At 48.4% G+C, this 26,492-nt stretch overlaps 14 protein-coding genes across 14 annotated transcripts; 5 read left to right on the plus strand and 9 right to left on the minus strand.

Moving 5' to 3' along the window:
• Positions 1-341: 341 nt before the first annotated feature.
• On the plus strand, positions 342-2,555 carry FPSE_03703 (uncharacterized protein; the record flags this gene model as incomplete). The annotated part of the gene is made up of 1 exon (XM_009256822.1): positions 342-2,555. The coding sequence occupies one exon, from the start codon at positions 342-344 to the stop codon at positions 2,553-2,555; it is 2,214 nt and encodes a 737-aa protein (XP_009255097.1).
• Positions 2,556-3,314: 759 nt separating this feature from the next.
• Positions 3,315-4,626, plus strand: FPSE_03702 (uncharacterized protein; the record flags this gene model as incomplete). Its single annotated transcript, XM_009256821.1, has 2 exons — positions 3,315-3,888; positions 3,944-4,626. 2 exons carry the CDS (start codon positions 3,315-3,317, stop codon positions 4,624-4,626), a joined length of 1,257 nt encoding a protein of 418 aa, XP_009255096.1.
• Positions 4,627-5,013: 387 nt separating this feature from the next.
• On the minus strand, positions 5,014-5,536 carry FPSE_03701 (uncharacterized protein; the record flags this gene model as incomplete). The annotated part of the gene is made up of 3 exons (XM_009256820.1): positions 5,014-5,094; positions 5,145-5,356; positions 5,419-5,536. The coding sequence occupies 3 exons, from the start codon at positions 5,534-5,536 to the stop codon at positions 5,014-5,016; spliced, it is 411 nt and encodes a 136-aa protein (XP_009255095.1).
• Positions 5,537-6,674: 1,138 nt separating this feature from the next.
• On the minus strand, positions 6,675-7,829 carry FPSE_03700 (uncharacterized protein; the record flags this gene model as incomplete). The annotated part of the gene is made up of 1 exon (XM_009256819.1): positions 6,675-7,829. The coding sequence occupies one exon, from the start codon at positions 7,827-7,829 to the stop codon at positions 6,675-6,677; it is 1,155 nt and encodes a 384-aa protein (XP_009255094.1).
• Positions 7,830-9,489: 1,660 nt separating this feature from the next.
• FPSE_03699 (uncharacterized protein) lies at positions 9,490-10,001 on the plus strand (the record flags this gene model as incomplete). The annotated part of the gene is made up of 2 exons (XM_009256818.1): positions 9,490-9,645; positions 9,699-10,001. The coding sequence occupies 2 exons, from the start codon at positions 9,490-9,492 to the stop codon at positions 9,999-10,001; spliced, it is 459 nt and encodes a 152-aa protein (XP_009255093.1).
• A 718-nt stretch (positions 10,002-10,719) lies between these two features.
• Positions 10,720-11,755, minus strand: FPSE_03698 (uncharacterized protein; the record flags this gene model as incomplete). Its single annotated transcript, XM_009256817.1, has 4 exons — positions 10,720-10,828; positions 10,876-11,114; positions 11,163-11,305; positions 11,362-11,755. 4 exons carry the CDS (start codon positions 11,753-11,755, stop codon positions 10,720-10,722), a joined length of 885 nt encoding a protein of 294 aa, XP_009255092.1.
• A 369-nt stretch (positions 11,756-12,124) lies between these two features.
• On the plus strand, positions 12,125-12,873 carry FPSE_03697 (uncharacterized protein; the record flags this gene model as incomplete). Its single annotated transcript, XM_009256816.1, has 3 exons — positions 12,125-12,127; positions 12,503-12,780; positions 12,834-12,873. 3 exons carry the CDS (start codon positions 12,125-12,127, stop codon positions 12,871-12,873), a joined length of 321 nt encoding a protein of 106 aa, XP_009255091.1.
• A 352-nt stretch (positions 12,874-13,225) lies between these two features.
• Positions 13,226-14,296, minus strand: FPSE_03696 (uncharacterized protein; the record flags this gene model as incomplete). Its single annotated transcript, XM_009256815.1, has 3 exons — positions 13,226-13,833; positions 13,884-14,127; positions 14,177-14,296. The coding sequence occupies 3 exons, from the start codon at positions 14,294-14,296 to the stop codon at positions 13,226-13,228; spliced, it is 972 nt and encodes a 323-aa protein (XP_009255090.1).
• Positions 14,297-14,684: 388 nt separating this feature from the next.
• FPSE_03695 (uncharacterized protein) lies at positions 14,685-15,428 on the minus strand (the record flags this gene model as incomplete). The annotated part of the gene is made up of 1 exon (XM_009256814.1): positions 14,685-15,428. The coding sequence occupies one exon, from the start codon at positions 15,426-15,428 to the stop codon at positions 14,685-14,687; it is 744 nt and encodes a 247-aa protein (XP_009255089.1).
• Positions 15,429-15,884: 456 nt separating this feature from the next.
• FPSE_03694 (uncharacterized protein) lies at positions 15,885-17,476 on the minus strand (the record flags this gene model as incomplete). The annotated part of the gene is made up of 4 exons (XM_009256813.1): positions 15,885-16,245; positions 16,297-16,484; positions 16,538-17,349; positions 17,434-17,476. 4 exons carry the CDS (start codon positions 17,474-17,476, stop codon positions 15,885-15,887), a joined length of 1,404 nt encoding a protein of 467 aa, XP_009255088.1.
• Positions 17,477-18,763: 1,287 nt separating this feature from the next.
• Positions 18,764-19,721, minus strand: FPSE_03693 (uncharacterized protein; the record flags this gene model as incomplete). Its single annotated transcript, XM_009256812.1, has 3 exons — positions 18,764-18,823; positions 18,870-19,162; positions 19,211-19,721. 3 exons carry the CDS (start codon positions 19,719-19,721, stop codon positions 18,764-18,766), a joined length of 864 nt encoding a protein of 287 aa, XP_009255087.1.
• Positions 19,722-20,619: 898 nt separating this feature from the next.
• Positions 20,620-21,754, plus strand: FPSE_03692 (uncharacterized protein; the record flags this gene model as incomplete). The annotated part of the gene is made up of 2 exons (XM_009256811.1): positions 20,620-20,664; positions 20,720-21,754. The coding sequence occupies 2 exons, from the start codon at positions 20,620-20,622 to the stop codon at positions 21,752-21,754; spliced, it is 1,080 nt and encodes a 359-aa protein (XP_009255086.1).
• Positions 21,755-22,000: 246 nt separating this feature from the next.
• On the minus strand, positions 22,001-23,801 carry FPSE_03691 (uncharacterized protein; the record flags this gene model as incomplete). The annotated part of the gene is made up of 2 exons (XM_009256810.1): positions 22,001-23,472; positions 23,525-23,801. The coding sequence occupies 2 exons, from the start codon at positions 23,799-23,801 to the stop codon at positions 22,001-22,003; spliced, it is 1,749 nt and encodes a 582-aa protein (XP_009255085.1).
• Positions 23,802-25,877: 2,076 nt separating this feature from the next.
• Positions 25,878-26,429, minus strand: FPSE_03690 (uncharacterized protein; the record flags this gene model as incomplete). The annotated part of the gene is made up of 3 exons (XM_009256809.1): positions 25,878-26,084; positions 26,134-26,238; positions 26,295-26,429. 3 exons carry the CDS (start codon positions 26,427-26,429, stop codon positions 25,878-25,880), a joined length of 447 nt encoding a protein of 148 aa, XP_009255084.1.
• Positions 26,430-26,492: the final 63 nt, after the last annotated feature.

Raw genomic sequence — 26,492 nt, forward strand, 5'->3', positions numbered from 1 at the left:
AATTATGAATGAAAAAGAAGCTGAGTGGGAAGTTGACGCGACCAGAGCGCCATAGCGAGTGTTTTGTTGTCAAAGTTCAAGATTAGCTTTTGGTTTGCGTCAGGGCAACACGACTGTCGCATTCACACGCGTAAAGTTACAGCCCATTAAACACAAGCCCACCAATGATGTGCACTAAAAATGGCATATCCAGTCTCACCGCCCGCTGAACCCTTGTGAAGTACTTGGCAGAAAAAAAGATTTAGTGGGGTCATCGTTGAAAGTTCTATGAGGGTCTTGAGTGAAAACCAAGTGGGCTTAAAGCTACAAAACTGTCTATCAAACTACTACCACGTTATGCAATGATATATCCTGCTCAATTGAGGGTTTCCGCCCTTTCTCAGCCTTTGGCAAGGCTTCATATTGCTCAAAAGAGTTTTGCTCCGGTTTTTGTTCGGGGAAAAGGACTCTCAGCCATTCACCGGGGTATTCGTAGGGAATTTGGTAGAACAGAACCTGGCGCACCCAATCCCTCCTCCTTCGACAGACCTACTCGATCACCCAGGCGTGAAACGTCTTCCATCCGTCGTGAAGCACCCCCTACCCGTCGAGATCCCTTTGCGGACAAATTTAGTGCGAGAGCCGTCGATCGTGGTGCACAATCCAACACACGAAACTGGCGTCAAGAACAGAATCTAAGGAAGAAATTGAGAAAGAAGGATGAGGAAAAGACTGCCCAAGAGGAGAGGGAAGTAGATGGTACCGCCCGCCGAACGAGGAGAAAGCGATTTGCGGACCCTGAAAACGAATTTGGGAGTCGAAGTTTGGTGCATCGAATGAAGTATGGCGACCTCAAAGAGGTGGCCGATAAACTGCGAGTGAAGCAACCCATTCAGCCACGGTCTTTCCGGCAAGCTTCAAGAGATCGTGCACTTGAGTTTGGGGAACTGGACGGGACTTCACGAAACGAACGACGACCTGAGCGATCACAACAGCAGTCTGATCGCCCAGAGCAAAAGTCCGATCGTCCAGAGCGTCAGTTCGAACGTTCAGACAGACGACCTGACCGATCTCAGCAGCAATCTGATCGTTCAGAGCAGAAGTTTGATCGCTCGGATCGTCCATTTGGCCGTTCAGACCGTTCAGATAGACGACCTGATCGGCCACAGCAACAATTTGATCGCTCAGACCGTCAATCCGACCGTCCGGATCGTCAGTTCGATCATTCAGATAAACGACCTGACCGATGGTCTGACAAACCGCCCCAAAGGTTCGATAACTCCGATCGCAGTGCCCCTCGGCGGGACAATACTCGGAACGATCGATGGAATAGCCCGGACGAAGATTCCAGCGATGTATATGCTGTTGAGCGTGCACAGAGAAATGGAATGATGGCCATGACTATCAAATACACGACCGCCGCTTCCCAGTTTCTTTATGGTCGATCGGTAGTCAAAGCAGCCTTGGAGCAGAACCGACGAAAATTATACAACTTGTACATCTATGGTGGCGAAAACAGAATGGACAACAAGGACAACACAATTATGACCCGGATGGCAGAGAAGCATGGAGTACCTATCACGATCGTGCCTACTCACGAGCAAAGAATTATGGATAAGATGAGCATGGGACGACCTCATAACGGCTTCGTTCTTGAAGCCTCCCCTCTACCCCAATTACCTATCAAGTCGCTCGGCAAATTAGAGGAGAGCTCTGGACGTCTTGGGTTCCACGTCGACCTTGACTATCAGACCAGAGAGGAGGCAGCGGTCAACGGTACAGACACGTTTACCCGACGATCCAACGATGTAACACCCAAGCCATTCGTCCTTTTGCTGAATGAGATTATGGACCCCGGTAACTTGGGAGGCATCATCCGTACTGCTAGTTATCTTGGTGTAGACGCTGTCTGCATCACCAACCGAGGTTCATCTACACTCACCCCAGTCGTTCTCAAATCTGCTGTTGGTGCAGTGGAGGAGATTTCGTTGTTCACGGTTGACGATCCTGTGAAATTCGTCGAAGAATCTGGCAAAGCTGGTTGGAAGACTTATGCCGCAGTGGCACCGCCTGACCGAAAGTTAGTTCGAAGACATGGTGACAAGTTCATCTCTTTGGACTCCATTGAGTCGACGAGTCCACTAAACGAGCACCCTTGTCTGCTGGTTCTTGGCAATGAGGGCCATGGTCTATCGAAGCCTGTCAAGGTCGCTTCTGACTATGAACTATCAGTTCCTCGATTCGTTCAGGGAAGCTGCGTCGACAGTTTGAACGTCAGTGTCGCGGCTGGACTCTTGTGTCATGCTTTCTTCAAGGAACCAGTGGTCGAGGTCCAGTACGAGAAAATCGAGCAAAAGCCTGAGGTTAAGGCTGTCGAGTCTGTTGAAGTGGAGAGCATAACTGCTGCTGTAGAGACCGAGACACATCCTGCTGAGGAAGCCCAGATTGAGTCTGCTACTGTCGCAGAGCAATCTGAGACGATAACGGAAGAGACCGAAGTTGCTACCAAGGAGGAAGAGACAAACTCTGAAGAAAAGGATAAGAAGGTTGAGGAATCTAACGAACAGATGTTTTAAGAAGCTTCACAGTCGTGAGGCACATGTCATTGTAACAACTCATGTATACCACGATGCATTTGGCCGGCGCTTGGATAGGGGATGAGGCATGTAAAAAATATGTACGATTACGATTTATCAAAGGGTTGGGAATAAATGGGACAAAAAGAAAGAAATGCCTGCTCATTCTAGTTCACTCTTGGATGCCAATTACCGATTCAGAGGTTGTGGAGTTTGGGCGTTCCAACGTTGCTACATTAGTCTCAATGTAAGAAAGACCCTGCATGACGTTGCACGCCATCCCGCCCAGCCATCATCATGACTTCAAACTTTAGTCGTGGGTGTATTGTTATTATTATCAACGGGGGTTCTCTAGTGTAAGTAAGTTTCAAATCAATATCCCAAGATTTACCTCTTGGCCAAGTTCCATCTTGTAGCTCGTCATGTCTTTACTTAGCCGTCTCCCAGCCACCGAATTTGTTTACAAATTTCCCAACTAGGAATAAGTCCATGGAAGTTGTCATACCCACGGATAAGCCTCAGTAGCGGCCTCACTTCCTCTCTTCCCCTCACATTTATAACTTGCCAACTCATTCAGCATTCACTTTATATCCGTTATTTTCATATAGGCGATATTTCGCCTAACAACGGGTCATTCGGTATTGCGTGGCGGTGTAAGAGCCTCTCATCTCAATTTCACCGCCAACACTTTAGTCAAGACACAATACACGGAGTTCTTGGATTATCTATTCCTCAACTTTAGTCACTTAGTAGACAAAGATGCGGCCCGTTTCTACAGTACTGTTTTCTCTTGCCGCTTTACTGCCTTCACAAGCTACCGCCGAATCGAGTTCGCCAACAGCCATCAAGAAGCTCGCTCCCGGGTCCAACGATAAACTCCTCCGTGAGCATCTCGCATTTGCGCCGCTTCAAATACTCTCTCCCCGCGATGCTGCTGCCGCTGCGATATCGTTCCTAGATAATCAGGATGACGAACTTTTAAAACTTAACGGCACTGAGCGGTTCTATCGCCCAGCATTTGCCCCTCATAGTGAAGAATCCCGGGATAGCATGTTACGTCGTGCCGCAGAGGCATTAGCGTTGCTGCAGAGGAGATCGTCTTGTCCTAAGGGGATGAACATCTGCTCTGACATCAACCCAGAGGTCAAATGCTGTCAAGAAGGAACATATTGTGTTGAGGTTGGAGATAGTGTTGCTGGAGGCGTCGCGTGCTGTCCAGACGGGGCTTCGTGTGGTGGGGGTGTTGGGTCATGTCCATCTGAAGCCGCGAGTTGCCCGGAATCCCTGGGTGGCGGATGCTGTATCCCAGGATACGTATGTCAAGGTCTTGGATGTAAGTGAAGATGCACTGGTGCTCCGCTCCTGGGTCGGTACTAACTGCAAAACAGGTGTCCCAAGTGCTTCTGCGACACCGACAAGCACAACCCAAGCGCCGACTACAGCTGCACAGGAGACAACCGCAGAGCCTACAGTGGAGCCCACGACCGAGACAAAAGCTGAGACAACCGCAGAACCAGAGCCCACGACTGTCTCCGAGGTTGAGACAGAAACGGAGACGGAAGGCACCGTGACTGCACCTACGACAGCTACTAGCTCCGTCACTAGCATCGCACCTTATCGTCCAACTGGCACCTCTGTAACCACCTCGTCCGAAGATGGAGATACACAAACAGGCTGTCCCACGGGCTTCTATGGCTGTCTCGCAACTCACGGCGGAGGCTGCTGCCGAACCGATCGAAACTGTGATACGCACAATTGCCCAGCTCCTTCAACTACCATCGTCACCGACGGCGCCACGATCGTCGTTCTCGCAACCGATGCGCCACCTGCTCCTGGACCCGCATCGACATGTGCGGATGGCTGGTTCCTTTGTGGTAGAGACGCTGGCCCTGTCGCTGGATGTTGCCCTGACGGTTACGACTGTGGGACAGCAAGCTGTTTTACCGCGCACGCCAGCGAAACTGGTCGTATACAGAAGGCATTCCCTGAGGCTGCTACCGCGGGGCATGTGAAGCCCGCAGTCATGATGGCTACGGCTGTCATGGTGTTTGTGTGCATTGCACTTGCATGAGCTTGGTGGTTACTGTTGGTATTTAAATGGAGTCTAGGAAAAGAAAAGAAGTATGAGTTTGATGAGAGATAGATTGAACGTTTTCATGATAGCAAGATACACTATTTAGATACCCTTTTAATACAGTGGCAGAGTTTCGCATACATGACTACTTATTATTATTTATATAAAGCAATGTCCAATGAATGAATGGAAATAGAATTATATACCATGTAATCGTATGGCTCACAGTACCCAAGATTGTGGTTCAGTCACTGGTTGAGGATCAACAACAGGTACGGACTGTTTGTGAGGTGATTGTATTCTTCCACTATATTATTTTCGGGCACTCGGCCTCATTTTAACGGCTCGTTACATTATCATAATCATATCCTAGCACGCAACTTCTTACTCGGGCATGTGCTTGAAAGGCTTGGCGAGGTGCTCCTGGCAGAAAGGCAGCTTTCCGACGGTCCAGATCTCGGTGTCCTGGTAAATGTTAGTTATTGTGAATTGGTTACCCAATTGGTGGTACTCACAGGCTTGAGGTTCTTCTTGATCTCGGTATCAAGAGTACCAGCCTTCAGAGCGATGATCTCAGGGGCGGCATCGGGGTCGTGGGCGATGGGAGAACCGCACTCGGAGCAGAAGAGACGGTGGACAATGTTGCCAGAAGAGCCCTTGGTGCCGGAGTAGGTCTTGACAGGGCCGTTGATGGTGAGCTTGTCCTTCTTGACAACAGCAACGAGGGCTGAAAACAAGGTTAGCTTTGTTCAATTGTTCTGATCGCGTGTCCAGAGAAAGGAGTCTCACAGTAGGTGGAACCGCTCTGGCGCTGGCAGTCGTCACAGTGGTCGTAGCCAACAACGAGAGGCTCATCGTCAACCTTGTAGGTGACGGCTTTGCAGAGGCAGTGTCCGGAGAGAGGCATTGTGAAAGATTTGGAAGGAATAGAAGCTGGTGTATTGTTCAAAGTTGGCGATGAATGTCTGGACTAATACAATTTTCGAATCTGGGAGACGACGGCCTTTTTAAAGCTTATGAGGAGCTCTCGAAAGCTCTATGAGGGGTCGTAGCGGGGTAAAGGCAAGTCCCGAACTCCTGTTGGCAAATGTGAAGGGTGACGGTATGATGAACAGGGAAAGCCTTTGTTGGTGGGGCGGTGATTGGATGACGTTGGACAAGATATTCAGCTTGGGGGTGTGTTGTCTTCATTAACTGGAGCTGCATATTTTGGGTGCGACTGTACGAGACAGTATTTGTTTGCAATGCCTGTATAAGCATGTCATGCGTTGATGGGACTAGAGTAGAGCTTAACCAAAAGCCCACATCATCGTCGAGTCTAGTCTGAACTCCTTTGACGATATCATGAAGTGCTTGGCAAGCCATCAATGGAAAAGGTATCAATGAATTCCAGATACTCGGACCGTCGGAACATTATCGACATGTAGCGTTATCCCATTGGCGTGCATGCGTATCATTATCTCAAATCATCAGCCTTGGCTCGTTGGACGCCCCTGGTAAACAAAGTGCCGTGTGACGTTGACTGAGGAATTTGTAATTCTTCGGGGACCAACCTGCAGGTTGACCAAGCGGGGGCTTATACGATAGTATGTATTTGGAATTAGGAGTATTTGACACGCATGTGTTGGGCTTTTCCAGGAGTGCCGTAGTATCGTTCGGTTGCAGCAAGACCCATTATGACTATCGCTAGAGGAACTCACGTAGCCATTGACTTCTGTTCAGACAAAAAACACAGCCTTGAGCGAGCTTCCTCACAGCTTAATCAAAGCGATGATGAAAGTCGCGGGGCAGTGGAGAGCTCAACACTGGGGCTTCAAGGTTCGTGATGCTGATTGGTTGGCGTAAAGGATCTCGAAACGCCAGTTTAGCCTGTTCCTATGGTCGTATCAAGCGTATCCAGTGTCGGTCAAAGCGCAGTTCTTTCCAGGTAGACCTAGAGCATGAAAAGTGAATATGTATCACTGCTGATGAAACACGGGTTTCTCCTATCTCCCATCTTGAAGTGTTGAGTCCTGGGGGACCTTGGGCAACCAACTGTATGCTCATCATGAGAAGTCATGAGCGATAAGAAACGCTAGGGTCCATGAGATGCCTGCTCTTCCCAGAAGCTCCATCATGCCAAGCAGGGCCGTACTTCCAAAAGTGATGCGGTCGGCCACAAATACTCGAAGGACTGCCTTTCTGTACGCCCTCTTCGCTTCGGCATCTTCTTGCCCAAGTACAAAGGCGTCTATAGATGAAATGCGAAAACCTCGAATGTCAATGCCGGCAGTCGGGGGTGGCGATTTGCCTACAGATGTCAAAGGTCTTTCGATCTTTCGCGGTCGGCGTCTCATGCTCTTGATGAGCTGAAACCAAGCATATTCGATGATACTTGACGTATGAAGAGACGGTGATCCCTTCTTCAAAAATATGTTTGTCAATTGCTCGGGCTTGTCGGTCCAAAATGTGCAGCTTTCAGCAAGCTCACAAAAGACAGCCTCTGAATCATGCGCATAATGAACAAATCGTGAATAAAAGACTGGTGTCAAAATCTTGATCTTGATCTCGCCTGCAGGTTCGCTTGAATGGGTTGCCAAAGGCGATCTCAATACCTCTTCAGAGACTTCAGCATCTCCGCTAGGCGTGTATCGAACGACGACTGGCGTAGGCGATCGCTCGACAAGGTTCCGGAGATATGCGCGAAACACTCTTTCAAGAACCTTCTCGGTGTCACTGCTTGGCCGACCTATACTGTTTTTTCGAGGTTCGGGTCGGTACCAAAAGTGAAGATTGTGTCTGTACAGAAGAACGGCACACTCCTTGATGAATCGAGGAAGGGTAGCAACTGCTGACCAAAACCAAGTCAAGATGAAGCTGGCCTTCTGGACAACACTCATCTCACGTGGATCAATTGCTTGCTTTTCGGAAACCAACTTTGCCACAAGCTTTGGATAGCCTTTGGACGAGAAGAGATTGACGGTAATGTCGAGTTCACGAAACCCGCACATGTCAGGTCCAAGAGGATCGCTCGCAAGTACCGAGTAAGAACCCTTGCGAGAATTGAATGGCGACACATGGAATTCCTTTTGTACTGTTGCCTTGACTTGAGTTAGTTGAAGCTTTTGGTTATCCGAGTTTCGATCCTGTATGTGCTTGGCCTCAGCCTCGAAGTTTCGAGCGGCGAAATAGGAATGTCTCTCCCCAAATATGTTGTGCATTTCGACAACTATTGCCGAAAATACCTTGTCGTTGGAGTACAAAAACCAAAACGACACTGGGCTATAGCCAAAACCAAGAAGCGGCGGCGAGGTCACAAGGTAGGCATGAGGGTATTGCGATGGATCGACATCCTATTACTGTCAGTTCGGAGCCAGTCGAATTTTCATGGGGTCACGAACCGCAGATCCCAGATAAGTGTCTAGCTTGCCTCGCAACCTGGTGTTTGAAGATTGTCGTTGAAAATGGTGAGCAGCATCTATACTGAACCAAGCTTTTAGTCTGAATAGACCCCAAATCCAAGTTGATGGATTAGGCCCATTGATTGATATCATGCCATCACTGTTCTCTGTAAAGTTTACTGGAGCTCCAACAGCAAGATATGGATAAGAAAACGAATGCTTCTTGGGGAACAGCCGAGAGTGTGTTATTCGGCAAGGTACAAGCATTGGTCGAGGGTCGCCAGTTTGACCACTGTTGGTGTCGGGTACCAGCCTTTGCAGGACATTATATCCAAAGAAGCATGTTACCGCAGCAATTATTGTGATGAGAGATATTTGATTCAGGCCGATATATCGTAAAAGGATGGTGACCGCTGAGTGTTTCCATGCTATAAAGCCTAGGATAAGCCAAACATCAGGGCTGCCCACCAGAGAATGGTACAGCCATATGGTCAAGGTAGCGATCAAGAGATATAACCACCTTTCGGCAACTCGGTCAATAAAGTCAGCAACGAGGACGGCCGACAGAAGAGTCGAGTCCTCAGACAAGCCGTCCATAAGCAAGGTCAAGGGGAGGGCATGTCTTTTGATGAAGTTAAGGAAAACTCCCAGCCGGCACAGGCGAGAGTACACACAAGAGAGAGAAGAGGGGAATAAATATTTGAATATATAAAGTAGTTTCAGTTCAATAATTACGTAGGCATGCCGAGGTTCTGGTGTTGTCCATCAAGGTACTGATAGATTGCCAATAAGGGACACTGGATCTATACAACAACCAGTCAACGTCTCAGGTACAAAGTGAAAACTGGTTAGTCATCAATCACTGACGATAATATATAACACGAATATATGTGCATAAAATTATGGACGGAAAATGCTATCAGACTGAACATGAGTGCATCACTTTCTAGCAGTCCCGCTTTGTCGTCATTGATTGAATCTCTCTCTCTCTAACAGTCATACCGACCTGAGCAGATCCAGATCCCAGGCCGGCCAGGCCGTCTTTAAGATCAAACCCTGCAGAAAAATGGAAGGGTCCTGGCAGAAGTCTAGCACCTTCCATGGACTGGGAAGAGGCGAGTGAATAAGCCACCAGTGGCGGTGCGAAACAAAGTTCGCACCTACAGTCTGCCACTGTCGCACTGTCATTTCCAGGGCAGAGCACCGCTGGGCGCAGCACGCAGTAAGCCCAGGAGAAGAGGCCACCGATGCACGGTGCCAATTGTAAACCTCCGCCGATTGACTCAGTGCCCCCTCGAGCCCCTCCACCCATTCCATCACCTTCTCCATAAATTCTTTGTCGCCCGGAACCCCAGCTGAATCTATATTCCATTCTCACTCACGCAACAATCAACCCTTCTTCCTTATCATAATTCCTTCCGACTCCCGAACCACTTTCAACCACACATACACATTTCCAAACCACATTATAAACTTCAAAATGGATGACTGGGATACCGCAACCAAGATCGGCAGCCGCGCTCGTGGCCCCGGCAATGCTCAGCGAGAGACCGTCGTTCGAGGAAAGGCTGCTCTCAACGCTGCCCAACGAGCTGGAGGTCTCTCCACCGAGAAGAAGTACTCTTCTGCCAACGCCGTATGTACAACGAATACCAAAATAATGCACGCATCAACTAATACTCTACACAGGGTTCCGCACCCGAGGGTCAACGTATGACCAAGGTTGACCGTTCCGACGACATCATCAAGCCCAACACCATCGGCAAGACTGTTGGCGACGTCATCGCAAAGGCCCGACAGCAGATTGAGCCCAAGATGACCCAGAAGGATCTCGCTACCCGCTGCAACACCACCCAGGCTATCGTCGCCGAATTCGAGCGAGGTAGTGCTGCACCTGACCAAAAGGTGCTCGGCGCCATGGAGCGCGTGCTCAATGTCAAGCTTCGAGGCACCGACATTGGTGCTCCCAAGTTCCCTAACAAGAAGAAATGATCAATTCATGCCTGCTTAGAGGGAAAGATTTGTAACAAGGCTTCAGAGCCGAGTCGAGCGTTAGCGAATGATGATATCTTGGCTGGGAAATACGGGAGTTTCGTGTGGGCCGTCACGATGCGTTTATGACAATGGGTACATGAGCTTCTTCTGTTTTTTTATGATGGGGCTTCAGGATTCACGGCGATAGAAAGAATGGACTCCTCAGATTATGGGTGTTCTGGTTTCTTAACTTATGAGCGAGGCAAATAAGTCCGCTCAACCGAATAAAATATCCTCATGCATCATGACCTTACGGCCTGTTCCGATTCGAATGGCCATTTCCGTGCGCGCATGATAGGTTTCGCGACCTGTGGTCATTTGCTCCATACTAATGATATCATACAAAGTTGTCGTTAGAAGTTTGACTAAGTGGATGTAAAGATATATATACTAGTAGGTAATCAGAGCCACAAATAAGAACCAACCCATGGAATACGCTCACAGTAACAGATTGCGAGACGATAACCTGGTAAAAAGAAAGACTTTTTGTTCTATTTCCATCACCGTGGCCTTTCCTCAACTTCTCGTAAAGGTAGAGAGACTACATACGCCATTTGCCAGCTGTTACGGCGCAACACATACACAAGATCTCAATACTCGTCGCTAAGGGATACAATTCTTCTATCAACCGTGTGCCCATCATTAAATCTAGCAATTCATACACCCAAGTTCAAAATTATGCTGAAACCTTGGGGCTGTACTTCGTGGCAGCTCTGTCGAACAGGGCGCTCTTCTCTTCCAAGTCGACTAGGTACTGGTGATCAGGCTTGGCGCTCTGAAGTTTCCTGCAAGACGTAAGTATCAAATTACTGCATGCAGGGGTTAAACTTACTGTGTAAACTCATCGGACTTGTTGCCAGAGATGACATTGAGGACGAGCAAGTTGGCAATGGCATCGGCGTTGTTGGCATCCTTTTCCAAAGCCTGGTCCAGGGCAGCCTGTGCCTCTTCTGTTCGTCCAAGGTGCAATTCGCAGACAGCTTGCGAGACAAGACTGCGTACTGATGAAGTTGAGGGAGCTTGGGCAAGCTCTTCATAGACGTAGAAAGCCTGCTGGTACTTCTCACCACCCTATATTGTCTTAGCAAAAGGCGTCACGCGTAGTTGTACCATGCTTACCACTCTCAATCCAACCCAAGACTCGGCCAAGTTGACCAAGAGACTATCCTGGGCCCATCGCCGAGCAGCGGAGACTTCCTTCAGGGCGAGGTCGGTTCGGTTTTGTTGCAAGTGAATCTGAACGAGAAGGGAGACGGCGTCGACTAGATAATAGCGGTCAGCACAATTCTCAGCATAGTTAAGCTTCATGTTTCCATACGGCTTCCCTGATGTTGGGTAAGGAGAGCGAGAGCCTCCTCAGATTTCCCAGCAGCTTGAAGAACTGTTCCTCCAATAACCTGAACCGTTGTGTTGTCGGCGGCTGAAGACACAAGCTTCTCGATCGTCTGGACTGCGGAATCGGTCTTGCCCAAGTTCAGCTCAGCAAGAGCACCAAGAGCCTGGAACTCGGGCTCGGATTCACCCTTCACTTCGTCGAGGACATCTTCTGCTTGGCCAAGAGCCAGTCGAGCTCGGAGGACTAGGACGCGAACGGGCAGGGCGTTGTCAGGGGAGAAGGACGAGGTGTCGAAGTCGACAACTTCCTGGTACTGGCCCTGGTGGAAGTAGTTGTGGATATTGATCAATTCGCCTTCGGTAGAGTAAGGGTCCATTTTGACGGTTATTGCTTGTATGATTCTTTACAATTGCGTATAAGTGTTGTCCCTGAAAACGTCCCTTGAGAACACCTTGGTGATGCGCCTGAGATTCAATCCGAGGTGGGGCCGTTGTCTGTCCTTTCGTGGGGTGAGCTCCAAAAGTACGTACTGCCCCTTAGCCTCACGGTGATGAGGCGCTGATCATGGCAGCCCTAAATTTCAGGCCAAATGTGGCGCATGCAAGCGAGTGCCACACCGCCCGAATGGGGCAGGTAGGGTCAACTGCCCACAAAGTTCGAAATAACCAAAACCCCCCAATTTTAGTCAGTCTTTGGAACTTGCATCACCAAACACACCCAAACGGCACCGCACATCGTCGTCAAAATGGTACGTCGCAGCAGTCCAAAGCCTTTGATCAGAGTCGGCAATAGCCTCAGCATCTTGCCAAATATGTGATGCAATGCCATTGTTTCCCGCCATGCGCCCGTCGACCGCCCGCACGATGACAGTAATATTGGAGAAAGTGGGATGAAATTTTGAAAAGCGAGGGGACACGAATTTCGGAAATACCAACGCCTTACCTCGATCGTCGACGACAATTCAACTGTCACTCCATTGCGCCATTTCGAAACATTTCCGACGATTCAACCCTTTCTCTAAAAAAAAAACTGTCTCGGGCGACCATCGACTCGGCATGGCGAGATCCAATAGAGGTCTTGACACTCGAGCATGACCAGATGGCTAACACTCTGGATCCAACAGGTCAACATTCCCAAGACCCGTAACACCTACTGCAAGGGCAAGGAGTGCCGCAAGCACACCCAGCACAAGGTCACCCAGTACAAGGCTGGAAAGGCCTCCCTGTTCGCCCAGGGTAAGCGTCGATATGACCGCAAGCAGTCCGGTTACGGTGGTCAGACCAAGCCCGTCTTCCACAAGAAGGCCAAGACCACCAAGAAGGTTGTCCTTCGATTGGAGTGTGTCAAGTGCAAGACCAAGCTCCAGCTGGCGCTGAAGCGATGCAAGCACTTCGAGCTTGGGTACGTCAATTACTGGAACTTATGGATTAGGACGGTGCTAACAAAGACTGCAGTGGTGACAAGAAGACAAAGGGTGCTGCTCTCGTTTTCTAAGTGCTTTGTGTTTGGGGTCTCAGGGTCACCATTTCTATGCCTACCTCGGCGGCATTTGGGCATCATGGATGGACACAGGCGAAAGGAGGTACACGCCCTCGGTTTGAGGCTTGTTTCATAGGGAATGAATGAAAAGAAAAAATCTCTGTGTTGCACCAACACAACTTTCAAAACCACAACACGAGAACATGCCTATCCGGTGATGAACAAGATTTGTTCGTTGAGTCATTACCCCTCAGCACCGCTCACGATGGGTGAGGGGAGGGGGCGGCTTATGAGTCATGGTTATGGTTCAGCAAGCTTCAAAACAGCAACGGTGTATAGGTCTATAGGTCTAATACTCGATATACTCTTAAAATCCCTCTCCCAACATGATGGTCTTGCCGCCTCCGTACCACAGCGTACCGTTTCGCGCATCAAGTCCTCGCTCATGACCAACAAGCCATTCGCCGTTGTACTCGGAGTCAGGGTTATCCCAAACCTCCTTCTCGAGCCATGCGTTGATCTCGTCAATGGCTTTGACCCAGTTCGCCCTCTTCTCCGGCGTGTCATGGTCATCGTGGTTCAAGTAACGCCCAAGCGTGATGTGTGCACTGGGAACTTGGTACCTGGAACCAACGACCACGCCGCCCTCCTGGACCTTATCATACACATCCCGACGGAGGTGGTGGTAAGTGTAGCTGTCTCCCTGCGTGATGCCTTCTGTTTCGACAGGCTCTGTAAGAGGTGGCGAGAGCGATGCTTCACCTGAGGCAGGTAGGAATGAGAGGGCAAAGGCAGACAAGTCATAGGAGACCATAGGCTTGACGAGACGAGATCTGTGTGAGTATGGGTAGTTGACGATGGCAGGGATAGATTGCCTCAAGGTAGAAACATAGGCAGCGATTTCCTGAGGAGTCTTGGAGAAGGCAACCTCAAGAGCCGTCAAATGCATCCTGTGCGAAGGCATAAGCCAGACACCTTGTCAACTGTTAGCTCCATACAATTGGTTTGACTCCAAATGCTCTTACCTGGTGCGGACTTCTTCAGGAGATCATTCACCTTGGAAGCCAGTCGAATGATATGATCCGGGGGGCGAGCCCAGAAGACCAAGCAATTCCTACTATCAAGGAAACCTGGCTCTACCGTCGGGTCTTCGAGCCTGAGGAGGGTCTGGTCAATAATGAGCTCCTCAAAGCCATTGGCCAAGAACTTCTCCGCCTGTTGAGCATTTCGCTTGGTCCTATGCACTGAGTAGAGGGTTTGGATCTCAGCCTGGCCTGGTGAGTTACATGACAGTTATTCCGCAGAAAGTGCTACTCACAGCGTCGTCGTTGCATGCCTTGATAAGTGCGTTGTATGGGTTCTCGCCTGACCTGAGCTGGATTCCAGAGAGATCCTCGAGCTTGTTGCGGGCCTCGGCCGATTCGAATTGAGCTACCATTTCGGCTCAGATAGAAGGCTGTTGATAGCCTTTCGTATTATCAAATCTGAGTTGAGTTTCTGAATCGGATTTCCAAGGGCCAACCAGCAGCTATAAGAACAGTTTCTTGTCTATCGTGGCATGTCTTGAATGCACGATGACTAAGCTCATGTTTGTATGAGAAAACTATTCCTGTCTCCTCGTATCCTAGCATACCTAGAGTCATGTTCAAATTTCAGCTGAATTATTTCGAGATTAGTGAAACAGCCTTGACAGGGCATCAATATCGTAGGCAAGTCAGTTATTAGTAAACGAGGCCTATAATTTAAATTACATATCAACTATCTGTACTCAGCCACCATTAAATTACGCAGTTACTGGTCCTCGAATATCGCCAGTCTTCTTTAGGCTATAGCTTCGCGACAATATTTCCGCTTCGCGGAAGGCGGACCTTGATATCAGCATCCTTGGAGTCATGTCCCTCAAAAGTGACAATTTGACAGTCTTGGATATCGACTCCACTGGAGAATTGAACGACCAAGAAATCTAAAGTAGTTTCCTTTCTTCCCAGAGCCACCATTGGGGCATGCCACGTTCCAGCCGCATAGGTCACAGCCTGTTTGGCCGTTGCTATAAAGGCGCGTAGACACTTGAGGTCGGGTAGTCCTCTACCAGGTAGGCCTTCACCGCTTGGCACGGGGAGACCCTCATCTTGAGAAGATGGGGGCAGAGTGGGAGCCACGATGACCAGGTAGCTCGAAGCGGTGGACGCCAACGGAGCAAACGTCTGAGAAGTGAAAGGGTGGCGCTCGAGGATGTTGACGGCGAACTCGTCCTGAGTTAGGTCATCCTTTGCAGGTGCCAAGGTTCGTGCTTCGCAGACGAATTGGCTCATGATCAATCGGCCATCTTTGCTGGGAGCTTGTGAGAGAAGATCCTGAGGCTTGCTGACATCGGCATAACGAATTGCTGATCCTTGGTTGGCCGACGTGCCGCTGTATGGGAGATGTCCGCTTTGAGATGCGTATTTAGAAGGAAGAAGGCTGGGTCGAGGATTGTAGACCACGTCTCCAAAAGGCGCGAACTCCTCTTGTGTGAGAGGAATCGTTTTGATCCTGAGGCTCAGGTTTCCGACATTGACTTTGACTGACATGGCGATGGTTTGAAATTCCCGCTTTTGTGTAATGTAATTGATAAATGTTACTAGGGGAAGTAAAGCTTAGGCAATTATAGTTGAGCCAATTTTTGGTATCTCGACATCCGACGTCGGCAATGCATAAATTCGGAATACAACACAACACACTGTAACTAACTGAAATATCTCGATACAACAGAAAAACAGAAAAACACAAACGACAATCACAATACCACTTTATGGAGACTATATTAATTCATGATTATGACAGGGAAACAAGGCCAGCTTTGAGATAATATGCCTATAGCCTACCCTGAACCGCCAAAATTGGTCTTTATCTTACAACGTCGGGCATAAGGCTAATCACTTGATTTTTTTTCCATATAGGTTTACCATGTCGTAAACAATACCAATCTCTTAATGCTCATGCGATACGTGACCCAAACGCCAAAAGTGCTGCCCCAAAAAATCTCATTAAGAAAACTCCCTTGGCCTCTGCTCACGTCCCAGATTCATATCCGCCTCATCGTCTTTGTGCGACTGCCATGGCGATGGCGAGCGCATTCCAGGTGAAACCTCACCAAGTCCTTGGTTTGACGGGGGTTGATATCCTGGTGGAGGATCGGATGGGTAGCCTGTGTTCTGAGGAGGCTGTCTCCATGGCGGCGGGGCGTATTGCTGAGAACCTCCTGCCAGACCGGGACCTCGAGGACCCAGGCGACGCTTGTCCAGATATCGACGACCGTAAATCAGGATGAGGCTGGTGATGGTGATGAAGATAATGAGGAGAGCGAGAAGCATGCCAAATCTTCGGTTGAGAGCGAATGTGAAGCCCCTGACGGTTTATTAGTGATAAGTGCACGACAGCGGATTGCCAAATACTCACATGAATGCGTTTAGTGTACCGAAGAACAGGATGATGCGACCGACCCAGAGATGAATTTTGCCGTACCGAGTAGGAGTTTGAGTCTTTTTGTACTGAGTGTGATGCATCACTCCCAAGCCAAATTGCCCAAGCAACAAACCAGTGACAACAAACCCAATAATTTGGTGAGGATCATCAAAGCTTCGAGACTAAATTCATGTTAGTTAAAGATACATATAAATGCGCATACAACACAACGCACCCTTTGATAGTAGAAACTGTTTGCAACACCAATTCCAAAACCCGCGAAAACGCCAAGAGTCGCAATGGTCTGGTTGAGAGCATGCCACTTTACCCAGCCTCCAGATCTCAGCAGAACAACTCCAACTGGCATGAGGAACACAATCGAAAGAACCATGAAAACTCCATGAAGCGGCGATGCCCAGTTTGGCTTGGCTTTCTTGTCGTATATCAACTTGGTCCCGACATCTTTTGTTGAATCGTCAAGAAATGGTAGCTCAGAATCGCCGTGTGTTCTGTCGATGTTGATGGAAAAGGTGCCGTATCCCGCATGGTATTTCACAGAAGCATCTTTGTTGTTGCTGTAGAAATCTTCCTTGGGACCAAAAGCAAAGATAGCCTTGCTGTCGTCTGAGTAAACATCGAGATATCCCTTGTTTCCGCCATGCGAAGGCCAGCTGCGGCATCCGCTCTTGCAACGGCCTGACACCACCATATGATCGTCGATGAGTCCTGTATTGTTGCTGAGAATTTCGACATCCATCCCGTCCCAGAAATATGGTTCGTAGTGACCGTAGGCAAGTCGTGGGGAAAATGTAACCTTGCCGCTGTCCCGGCTCTTGTATACCATGAAATACAGAGCTCCAGGCATATCGTCGCTTCCGAGGCCAACAGCACCCCATGATCGGCTCTTCTTGACACGAATACTGAAGTAAACTTCGGTGTCGCGATTCTCGCCAATGTCAATGGCAAAAGCTACATCACCGTCCGGGGAAACAAAGGTGGATTGACCGCTATCATCTTTGCCTTTGGCGAAGGCGACGGGTAAGAGAGCTGCGAAGAGAATGATGATTAGTTACAGCAATGGCATCGAGCATTGCGATGCTTGCGACGAGAATTGATTCATGATTAACTCACCTGCTGTCACTGCCAAGGCTCGCCCGAGCTTGCGAAGCAACATTTCTGGGGATCGGTCTGGAGAATGTGGGGGAATTAGATGATGGAGAAGATACGACCTAGATAAAAACAAAGAAGTAGGAGAAGAAAACCAGAGGCGAAACTAGGGGAAAAGGGAACAGAAAATGGGAAGAGGCTGCTCAATTGAGGATATTGCCCCGTGGTTTATTTACGAGGAAATCAGGGAGACAAAGCCGAAAAGGAGGAGGCGCGCCGCTAGTCGTGTTGAAGTGCGGACGAGACAGATGACACGGCAATTGGTGATGGCGGCCTCAATCTATCTATGCAGCCCATTGAATCCAATCTGGATAAATGCGACAGACCCAATAAAAGCGGAAATATATATGTCACATTACAGGCCCAATTGGGCAGTTCATGTTTGTCGCGAATTGTCTAGCCAAGAGCTTGGTTGTTCAGTATCACAGGCAAAAGAATTAGTGATTGAGTGCACTTTCATTCCAGAAAAAGAAAGGGGCACATTGGGGGGGAGCTTGGCAGGTTTTGAATAGACATGTACAGTTAACGACATTGATTTGTGTGTATCTTCTACAGGTGATGGGTTGGCGATACAGAGAAACAAACAATTGCTCGTGTTCCTGTTTCATTGTCGACATTAATTTGAGATCAACTTCCATAAGTCATGTGTGATGAATAAGATGTCGGTACCTGAATAGAGTTTATTTAGCGTGTCTTGTTGCTGCGCAGGGGATCAGTTTAGTGGATGACCCTGCAGTAGCCAGGCACCTTCCCCCTGATCAACTTCAGATTTACGTCACAGCCAATCAAAGGCCGATGCTTACATACCGCACAACATGTCACCAACAACACCAACACCACCATGAATGCCAACAAACAAAAACATCACCAATACACAGCAAAAAGGATGTCCAGACTCAAGAAAGGCAAAAGAATAAGCTGCGTAATCTGGGAATCGAACCCAGGGCTCCCCGAACCTTGCTGATGGCAACGGAGAATTTTACCACTAAACCAATTACGCTGGTTGAACAGTTGAGGCTGCTCTGGTTGTTGAAGATTCGAGCGCTGAATCAACTCAAGAGGTAACATGATAGCCAGGTAGGTAAAGCCAGCCCTAAGCTTAGGACCAAGGTGCAGACCTAAGCATAGAAATGGTCTAAACGTTGGTATCATGGCTTGGGAGCGTTGTCCGTTTTGCTGTAAGTTCGGATCAAGCTTTCTGATACTGTTTGACATTGAATCAAAGTGAACGGGTAAGATAGTATGATTAAGTATCTGAAAAGATCGCTAGCGGTATTGTACTGTTCGTCGTTATTCACAATCCGTTCAACGACAGCTGAACCTTCATGGCATCTCCAACGTTGACCCAGTCCAACTGTAAACGTTAGTCCAGAACTCTACAAGATAGACGAGCAACTCACAAGTATAACGTTTGGTCTTGTGCTCCACTCCCCCTGGCAGAGGTCTACCTGACCTTGAATTGACTTTGCCGAATTGGTCTGTTTTGCACGATGCTGGCTCGGAATAATGATACCGAGAACATTGTCGTTGAGCATGTGATTCATAATTCCCATCAGCTCAGCAGGGTCTCCGTTCTCAGGCCGATCAACTTCGCAAGTAGGGAATGAAGGATTGAGTTCACCAAAAGGCGTTTCCCAAAAGTAGTCGAACTCGTTGATAATGTAACCAACCTTGCTCTCATCCATGTTATAGTCTAAACCAGTTAGTTACATCATATACGATCGATTTTGTGTATGCATACCCATGAATACTAGGAGACGTGTCCCATCATCGATAAGTTTCTGAAGAGTTGGCCACTCGCCCAAAGCCAGTTTCTTCTCTGGCCGGAAAACATATTCTTTGAGTCCCGTGCTGTTGAACGCAGCATCAAACTTCTCGATAGGCAAAGCGTCGTGGTTGGTCAAAAGCAATGTCACAACCTGGTCTGGATTGTTTGCCATCCAGCTTGATATGTCTTCCAGGTAGTCTTCTATAGGACCTTCGTCCAACAACCAGCAGTGAGTATGACACATTTGTATGTCGCCATTCTTTTCTTGCGTCTGAGCTTGCAAGAACCGTACGCCGAAATTGAGTTGTTCTGTCACTGAGATGTATTGGTTTTGGGATGGCTGTTTACCGACAAAGGCACTGTTGTGAGCTCCGATGAAGGCGATTTCCGAGTACTTGCGCTTGCACAGCTCATCATGACCGTTGCATGCAGCCCACACTGCAACAGTAAAGAACGAAAAGACGATGATATGCAACGGAAACATTGCAACGGGCGAGGATACAAAGAGTTTACAGAGGGGAAGATGGTGAGTAAAACCGTCGAGAGGAACTTAAAACTGAGATAGAGCCTACCTGTATTTAAGCTCGACTTGACCTCATGCTCGGTGGCTAATGCCATAAACATATCTGCCAACAATATGCTCCAAGCGGTCGCAATAGCGAATCATGTTTGTATATATCGCCACAACTTATAGCAATAGGTCAATGGTGTGCCGGTGGAAGTGCCCCAATTCAGCATCTTTATTATGCAGCATGGCTTTGTAGGTGATGGTGTTTGGATGTAACACCCGAATGGTTGGCCCATGATCCCCGTCACCTGGTTGCCGTAATTACAACTTGTGATCTGGGGGGCATCTCGAAGTCAAGGATCAACGGGAATAATGGTGTGAATGCGATAAAATGATTGCCATGCTCCCATGATGGGGTTCTGGCATATGATTTGTTGCACTTGAACATGGTAGGTATACTTTTGTCTTAACGACCAGAGATGAGTGATTATAGAGTCGTACTTCGGAGCTGATCATCTTTGAGCAAACTCATGTGAAATTCCCGAATGATTCTGTATAATCTTGACAGGTGTTGGATTTGATAGTCAGATTACCTAGACATTTAATATGAGTGACATGGAATATGGAAGTTGGAGGACATTAAAGCCGAGACCCACTCTGACGCACTGGAGCTCTAACAAAACATCAACGAACACCTGGGCTGTAACTGCCAGCGCAATCTCTAGACTAAGTGCGAACTACAACCTGGCCACTTCACAAAAGGCCAAGTTGTATTACACATCCGACTCGACACACTACTCTTGGATTTTTAAAATTCATGTACACACACTTTCGAAAAGTCATAGAGCATCAATAAGTGCTCCCGTTGCCCACCATGTCTGGCTATCTGTCCATGATAGGCTGGGCCTTTCTCCCAGGCGTATGCACTTCTTTGTTGAACGATTCCTTGTATCTGTTTACTAACATGTTTATAGCTTGCAACAGGCTGGCTCCAGACTATCTACTACGGCCTCACCATTCGCGCCGGCGATCCAAAGCCTACTCCTGGCTCTGCCCGTTACAACTCGCATCGACGCAACATTCACATCCTCGTCGTCGCTGCCTACCTCTGCTACACAATCTTCGAAGCCGACTACGAACAGCGTCGCATATCCTCCTACTATGCCGACCTCGGCGTGCCCCTTGACGCTGCCGACCGCGAGATCAAGACGCGCTTCCGTCGACTGGCTGCTATGCACCACCCTGACAAGGCAGGCAAGGATGCTGGTGACTCGGCCGCCTTCTTTATGCATCTGAAAGTTGCCAGCGATACACTGCAGGACTCTGCCAAGAGGTTTGCCTACGAGCGCTTTGGACCTGAAATTGCGCGCTGGCAGAAGTGTGTTACTATTAGGGACTTTGTCACTCGTGGTGTTGTCTCGGGCATTCTGCCTCACTACGCTGTTGCCGCTGCATCAATTTATGTTCTGGGCCTGTTTGGCTATATGGACTTTGGCAAATATTACCGATGGCTTGTCCTTATCGCCCTGTGCGTATTTGAGCTTCAAGCAGTAACGCGCCCCGATTTTCCGCCGTTCGTCAACACTGTCAACGCTGTCCTTGCGCGAATCACCTCTCTGCCACCATACCTCCCATTCCAGGTCATCTCGCTGGCCCGAAGGTTAACCATAACCTTCTACATTGCTCTGAACCAGATAGGCCCACTTGTTGCAGTAATGATCACTGGGCCGGAAAAGTCCGAGGAGCAAGATGAAAAGGCACTTCGCCAAAGCTTAAACCGACTTGAGATGTTGGCCAAGCAGCTAGACAGCGACGCTTTGCGATTGTTGGATATGGAAATGGCTCCGTTCAAGGGCGACGCTGAAGCAAGGACCAACTTGCAAGGCAAGATGAGAGAATGGCTTGTGCAAAACACCATTAGAGCGGATCCTATGGTGAGAGACGCTATGGGAACATCGTTGAGGAAGAGGAGAGTTGATGCGCCAGCAGGCGCTAAAGGAAACCGATAGGCAATGCTTATCAATTCGTTATTGCACAATTTAAATAGACCTAGACTGCTCCAAACAGGCACCTTTATGAATAACACCAAAGTTGAATGCACAACCAAACCCCCATTGTAAATGACACGATAAAATGTAAGCCACACCCAAGACCACTCTTTGACTCCAGGTCGTTAGTATGCGCATGTGGATTTTATGCAGCGTCTTGGACTTTGCCAGGAGCCGCGCTTGATAATTAAACGAAATATTGATGACTCAAAGGCGTGAAGCACCTCTTGTTTCGATAGGAATGAGACAGATGCCAACAAATGCCGAAAGAATGAGAACGGCAGACATGATAATAGGAGTAGTAGCACCATCACCAGGAACAGTGGCGGCGATGATGGGTGCCATGAGACCAGTAATTCGGTTGAGGAAACTGGCGACACCAGTGCCCGCACCGCGAACAGGCGCAGGGAAGATCTCGGGTGTGAAAGCATAGAGAACACCGTACATAATGTTCTGTGCAAACGCTTCAACACAAGACATGAGAAGCTGGGCTGTTGAGGTTGTGCCGTAAAAGACAAAGAGGAAAAGGAAAATGGCAGAAAGAAGCGTAGAGCTGGCCAATGTTCCACGGCGACCAAGGAAGGGGGAGGGATGGTCGACTAGGTAAGCGGCCAACAGAGAGCCAGGAACACCCATGACGGAGGCGATGGCGTAGTTGCGGTATGTGTCTGAAGAAATGGTGTCTGTTTCGGATTGTACGTTACCCGAGGCCTCGTTGTGCGCACGAGCAAAGTACTGGGGAAGGAAGGCGTTAAAGAGAGGATAACCCATGCCGATGGTAGCCCAGCAGAACCAGACGAGACCTGTGGCCATGCCGAGAGTTTTGTTCTGGAAAAGAGGTCGCAGACGTTCTCCGGAGAAGGACCTGAGCTTCTCTTGGATAACGCCCATGGTTGAAAGGGCGGGAACCTTCTTTTCGGCAACATGAGCCATATCATCACCGTCCTCACAAGCAACCTGGTCGAGCAGTTCTGAAGTGAGCCAGGTCCTTGTGCCGTTGCGGTAAGCCAATCCGTGGATAACAGCAACTGCCTCGTGTTGGCGGCCCTTGTTGAGGAGGAATTTGGGAGATTCGAAAAGGTGGAAGATGAAGAATCGGACGACGAACATGGCAAAGGTGACGATGCCGATAGTGACGATAAAGTACCTCCAACCCTGCTCGACAGGCCAGTTGCCAATGAAGAACCATGCGATTAGAGACGAGACGAGCTGTCCGAAGGGCCACCAGACGGACAACAGTGTAAGCAGAGCGCTGGAAGCATCAGGAAGGAACTCGAGGAACAGAGCTCCATCGACAGGGAGGTTACCACCGACTCCAAAGCCAAGGGCAGCGAAGAAGAAACAGACGCTACCCCAGCTTTGGGCATAGGCGGACATGATACCGAAAACACTGGTGATGAGTAGGGTCATGTTGAACGCGATGCGACGACCCAGGAAATCTGAGCCAATACCCCAGAAGAAACTTCCGATGGATAGACCAATGAAGAGAGCACTCGTTGTGTATCGGACTGTCTTTTCATCGACACCAAATTCGCCTGATAACGATGGGAGACAGAGTGACACTCCCTGCATCCAGAGGTTGTCGGCGAACCATCCACAACCACAGAGGACAAATAGTTGCCAGTTGTAACTGCCCATGCCAATATCTCCAACTGCCTTGTTCATGAGTTTTGACTTGACTATGACTTGGTTAGTTCCCGTTTCGTTGTTCTTTGTCAATACTCGACTCACTCTCATATGTCGTCCATTGCCCTCGTCGCCCTTCTCTCATCTCTTTTCGCAGTCCTTCGACGGTGTACTCAGCAGCATCACCTCCAAGCATACCCTCACACTCTTCCTTCATCTCAAGATCACCCATTTCGTTTTCTTCCTGTTTCCCTCCATGGCTCGCAGTCTTAGCTTTTGCCGCTTGGCTGTAAAGGTGAGCCTCCTCCAGAGGCACTAAAACGCCGATATAGTCATCCACCGACTCGACGTACCCCGAGCCCAGACGCCATGAGATACGCATCTCCACGGTTGATGGCGAAATGTGAAGTTTGTTATGTTTTTGATAGTGACAATATGAACATCAAGAAAAAGATGAGAGAAACCAGGTGCACGTGGTATTTTCGTTCAAGTTTGTGAAATGTTCCTTCAGAAACCTGAGATTGATGATAGTTGAATGAGCCTGAATGGAAGGGATTATGGGTTGTTCTTGGCGAGACTGAGACTGCGTCACTGAACGGAAGAGCCGATGGTGAACCCCGACACGAATTGGCGAGAAACAGAATAACAATAACGCAGTGAAAAAGAAACTATGCGTGCAACGAATACAACAGTTAATGAGTGACGGGAGTATGAAGCGACAATCAATAATAAAAGAAAAACAAGTGATTTCAATTGTAAGATGCGAGAGGTGAAACAAGGCTTTGAGAGGACAAGTCAGAAGTTAACGTGCCTGGAAAGAACCAGTAATAATAATATCCATCCCAGAATAGGAGACCCCGTATCCAATTTTTTGCTGGGTCCAGGGGCTTGGAAGGCGCCAAAGCCGGACATTCATCATCCCTCCATCCATCTCCTGTTGTTAGAGGCTTGGCTTCTTTTTTGCTGACTGCTTTACCGCTATAAACTAGTATGTACACACTGAAATTTGAGTACTGCATCATGGGCGGTGCAGATGATGTTCCTGATCATAAGGCATTTCAGATAACTGCTGCCTGTCAACGCAACTTAGCCTCTAGTTCAGGGGCCATAAACTCCTGGAACCTGATAATAGATCCAATCCAATGCATGCAGACGCCGAGGGAGACCAATGGCAATAGTCTACTTCAAAAGTGGCTGGCGACTAGATCACCACCGGCAGTCCGCAGCCGATATTGCCATACTCCAAAGTTGCTGATCAAGTTCATGATCTTCGAATCTCGTCAAATCTTAAGGGCTGGGTGAGGGGCGAAGCGAATTCCCCAAGATCGACAAACATCATCTTTCTTTAGCCGAATTAGATCAATGGAATTGTTCGAGACTCTAGAGTCTCAAATGTGTGGAATGACAGACTTACAGTTATTAGCAGATAACTCAGTTGGCAATAGACTATAACAGTGTGAGTTTGGTCGAGTCCTAGCTTATCGGGAATAAGGCTTGCGCGTCTACCCGCCCCTTGGCGGAGATGTGAAACTCAGGTTACGACGTTGCAGATGAAAGGTGTTTGATCTACAGAAAATGATAGAGATTTGCCAAGCTCCAACAGCCGCCCAATAGTTCCTTGACCAATAAACCTTTCTCTTTGTCGATCTGATTTTCTTTTTTTAACGTTGGTACTCTGTACGTTAGGGATCATTTCTGAACATCCCAGGCTTGAAGAAAGAGAATCATTGGCTTGATAGACTGGCATTCAAGCAATAGGTAGGACAAGCAGACGATGAAGCAAGGCGAAACATAGATGGGGACACCGCATCAATAAATGAAGATGGTAAAAGACTATATTCTGTGCCATCACAATGAAACTGCCAACTTAGGTAAGTGCTTTGTACGTCTTTGTGGTACACATCGACTATTAGGGTTTGCTGATCTATAAATGTCTTCGATTATCCTTTACAAGCATGTTTCAGGTCGTCAAAATAGTGCTACAGATAAAGAGGCACACGGTTATTAACGTACTCTAGAACTGTGCTACGAATATGCCTATTAAGCTCGGTCAGCAAACGTTGTTCCGTGCACCGGATTCTTGAAATTAATGATTCAAAGCCAAATATAACAAGATCTGAAATCGCACTCTTGTGTTATTTTATTTTGGTGTACAGTACTGTCTGTTACTACGCTCTTTGAGCCTTCGAACCCGCAACTTCGACACCAAGGTTAGTACCTACCAGTATCGCTGGCCACCAACGAATATGAAGCTGCAGGCGAAAGAAAAAAAACCATTTTCATTAATTGATCCTCGAGATACTACATCTAGAATCTTGAGATTCATCTCATCTTAAAGATAGTTGCATTAATACAACTCGATATTCTCCAGGGTCTTCAGCCCGTTACTCCTGACTCCATGCTCAGCGCGCAATACTCGAAAGCGTTGAGCGTGCGATAAAAGAAAACTCATGCATTTTTAGTCCTCCTCTTCGCTGGTAGTCTCAATGTTGGCCTTTGGCGACTTCTTTTGTTCTCTCTTGACTTTTGTAGGGACGATCTCCATAGCTGTGTCAAGTTCCTCAGTGTCACCTTCAACAACGAGACCCTTGGCACGCAAAGCAGCATTGATACGCGGCACAGCCTTCAGAAAAGCATTGTACTGCTCAATGCTGAGCGAGATGCCCTATTTGGAGCCATCAGTAAGATGCCTAACACGACTACGATCGGCGTACCTTTTTGCCGGGCAAAGTCTTGCCATCTTTCTCGTAGTACTCTCGGATGTTGACAAACGTCTTGCTACTGAAATCTGACACTCCAACGCGGCGCTTGTTGGATAGCTAATAAACACAACTTAGCATGCGGTCCAGATGGCTAGTTAATCTCAGTCGCGTACCTCCCAGAAGGGGTTTCCATCGTCATCTTTGCCATCGGATTCGACAGACGTCGCATTCTTGACTCTCTTAGTCGCAATCTCAGGCTCATCATCAGAGTCGGCGGCGCGTTTCTTGGCGGAAGCGTATCGGGCCATGATAAGTAGATCGAGAACCTTTTGATGAGAATGGATATATGTACAAATCGAAGAGGAATGAAA

The sequence above is a fragment of the Fusarium pseudograminearum genome, chromosome 1 (genome assembly GCF_000303195.2).
Source record: "Fusarium pseudograminearum CS3096 chromosome 1, whole genome shotgun sequence".
NCBI classification, from domain to species: Eukaryota; Fungi; Ascomycota; class Sordariomycetes; order Hypocreales; family Nectriaceae; genus Fusarium; species Fusarium pseudograminearum.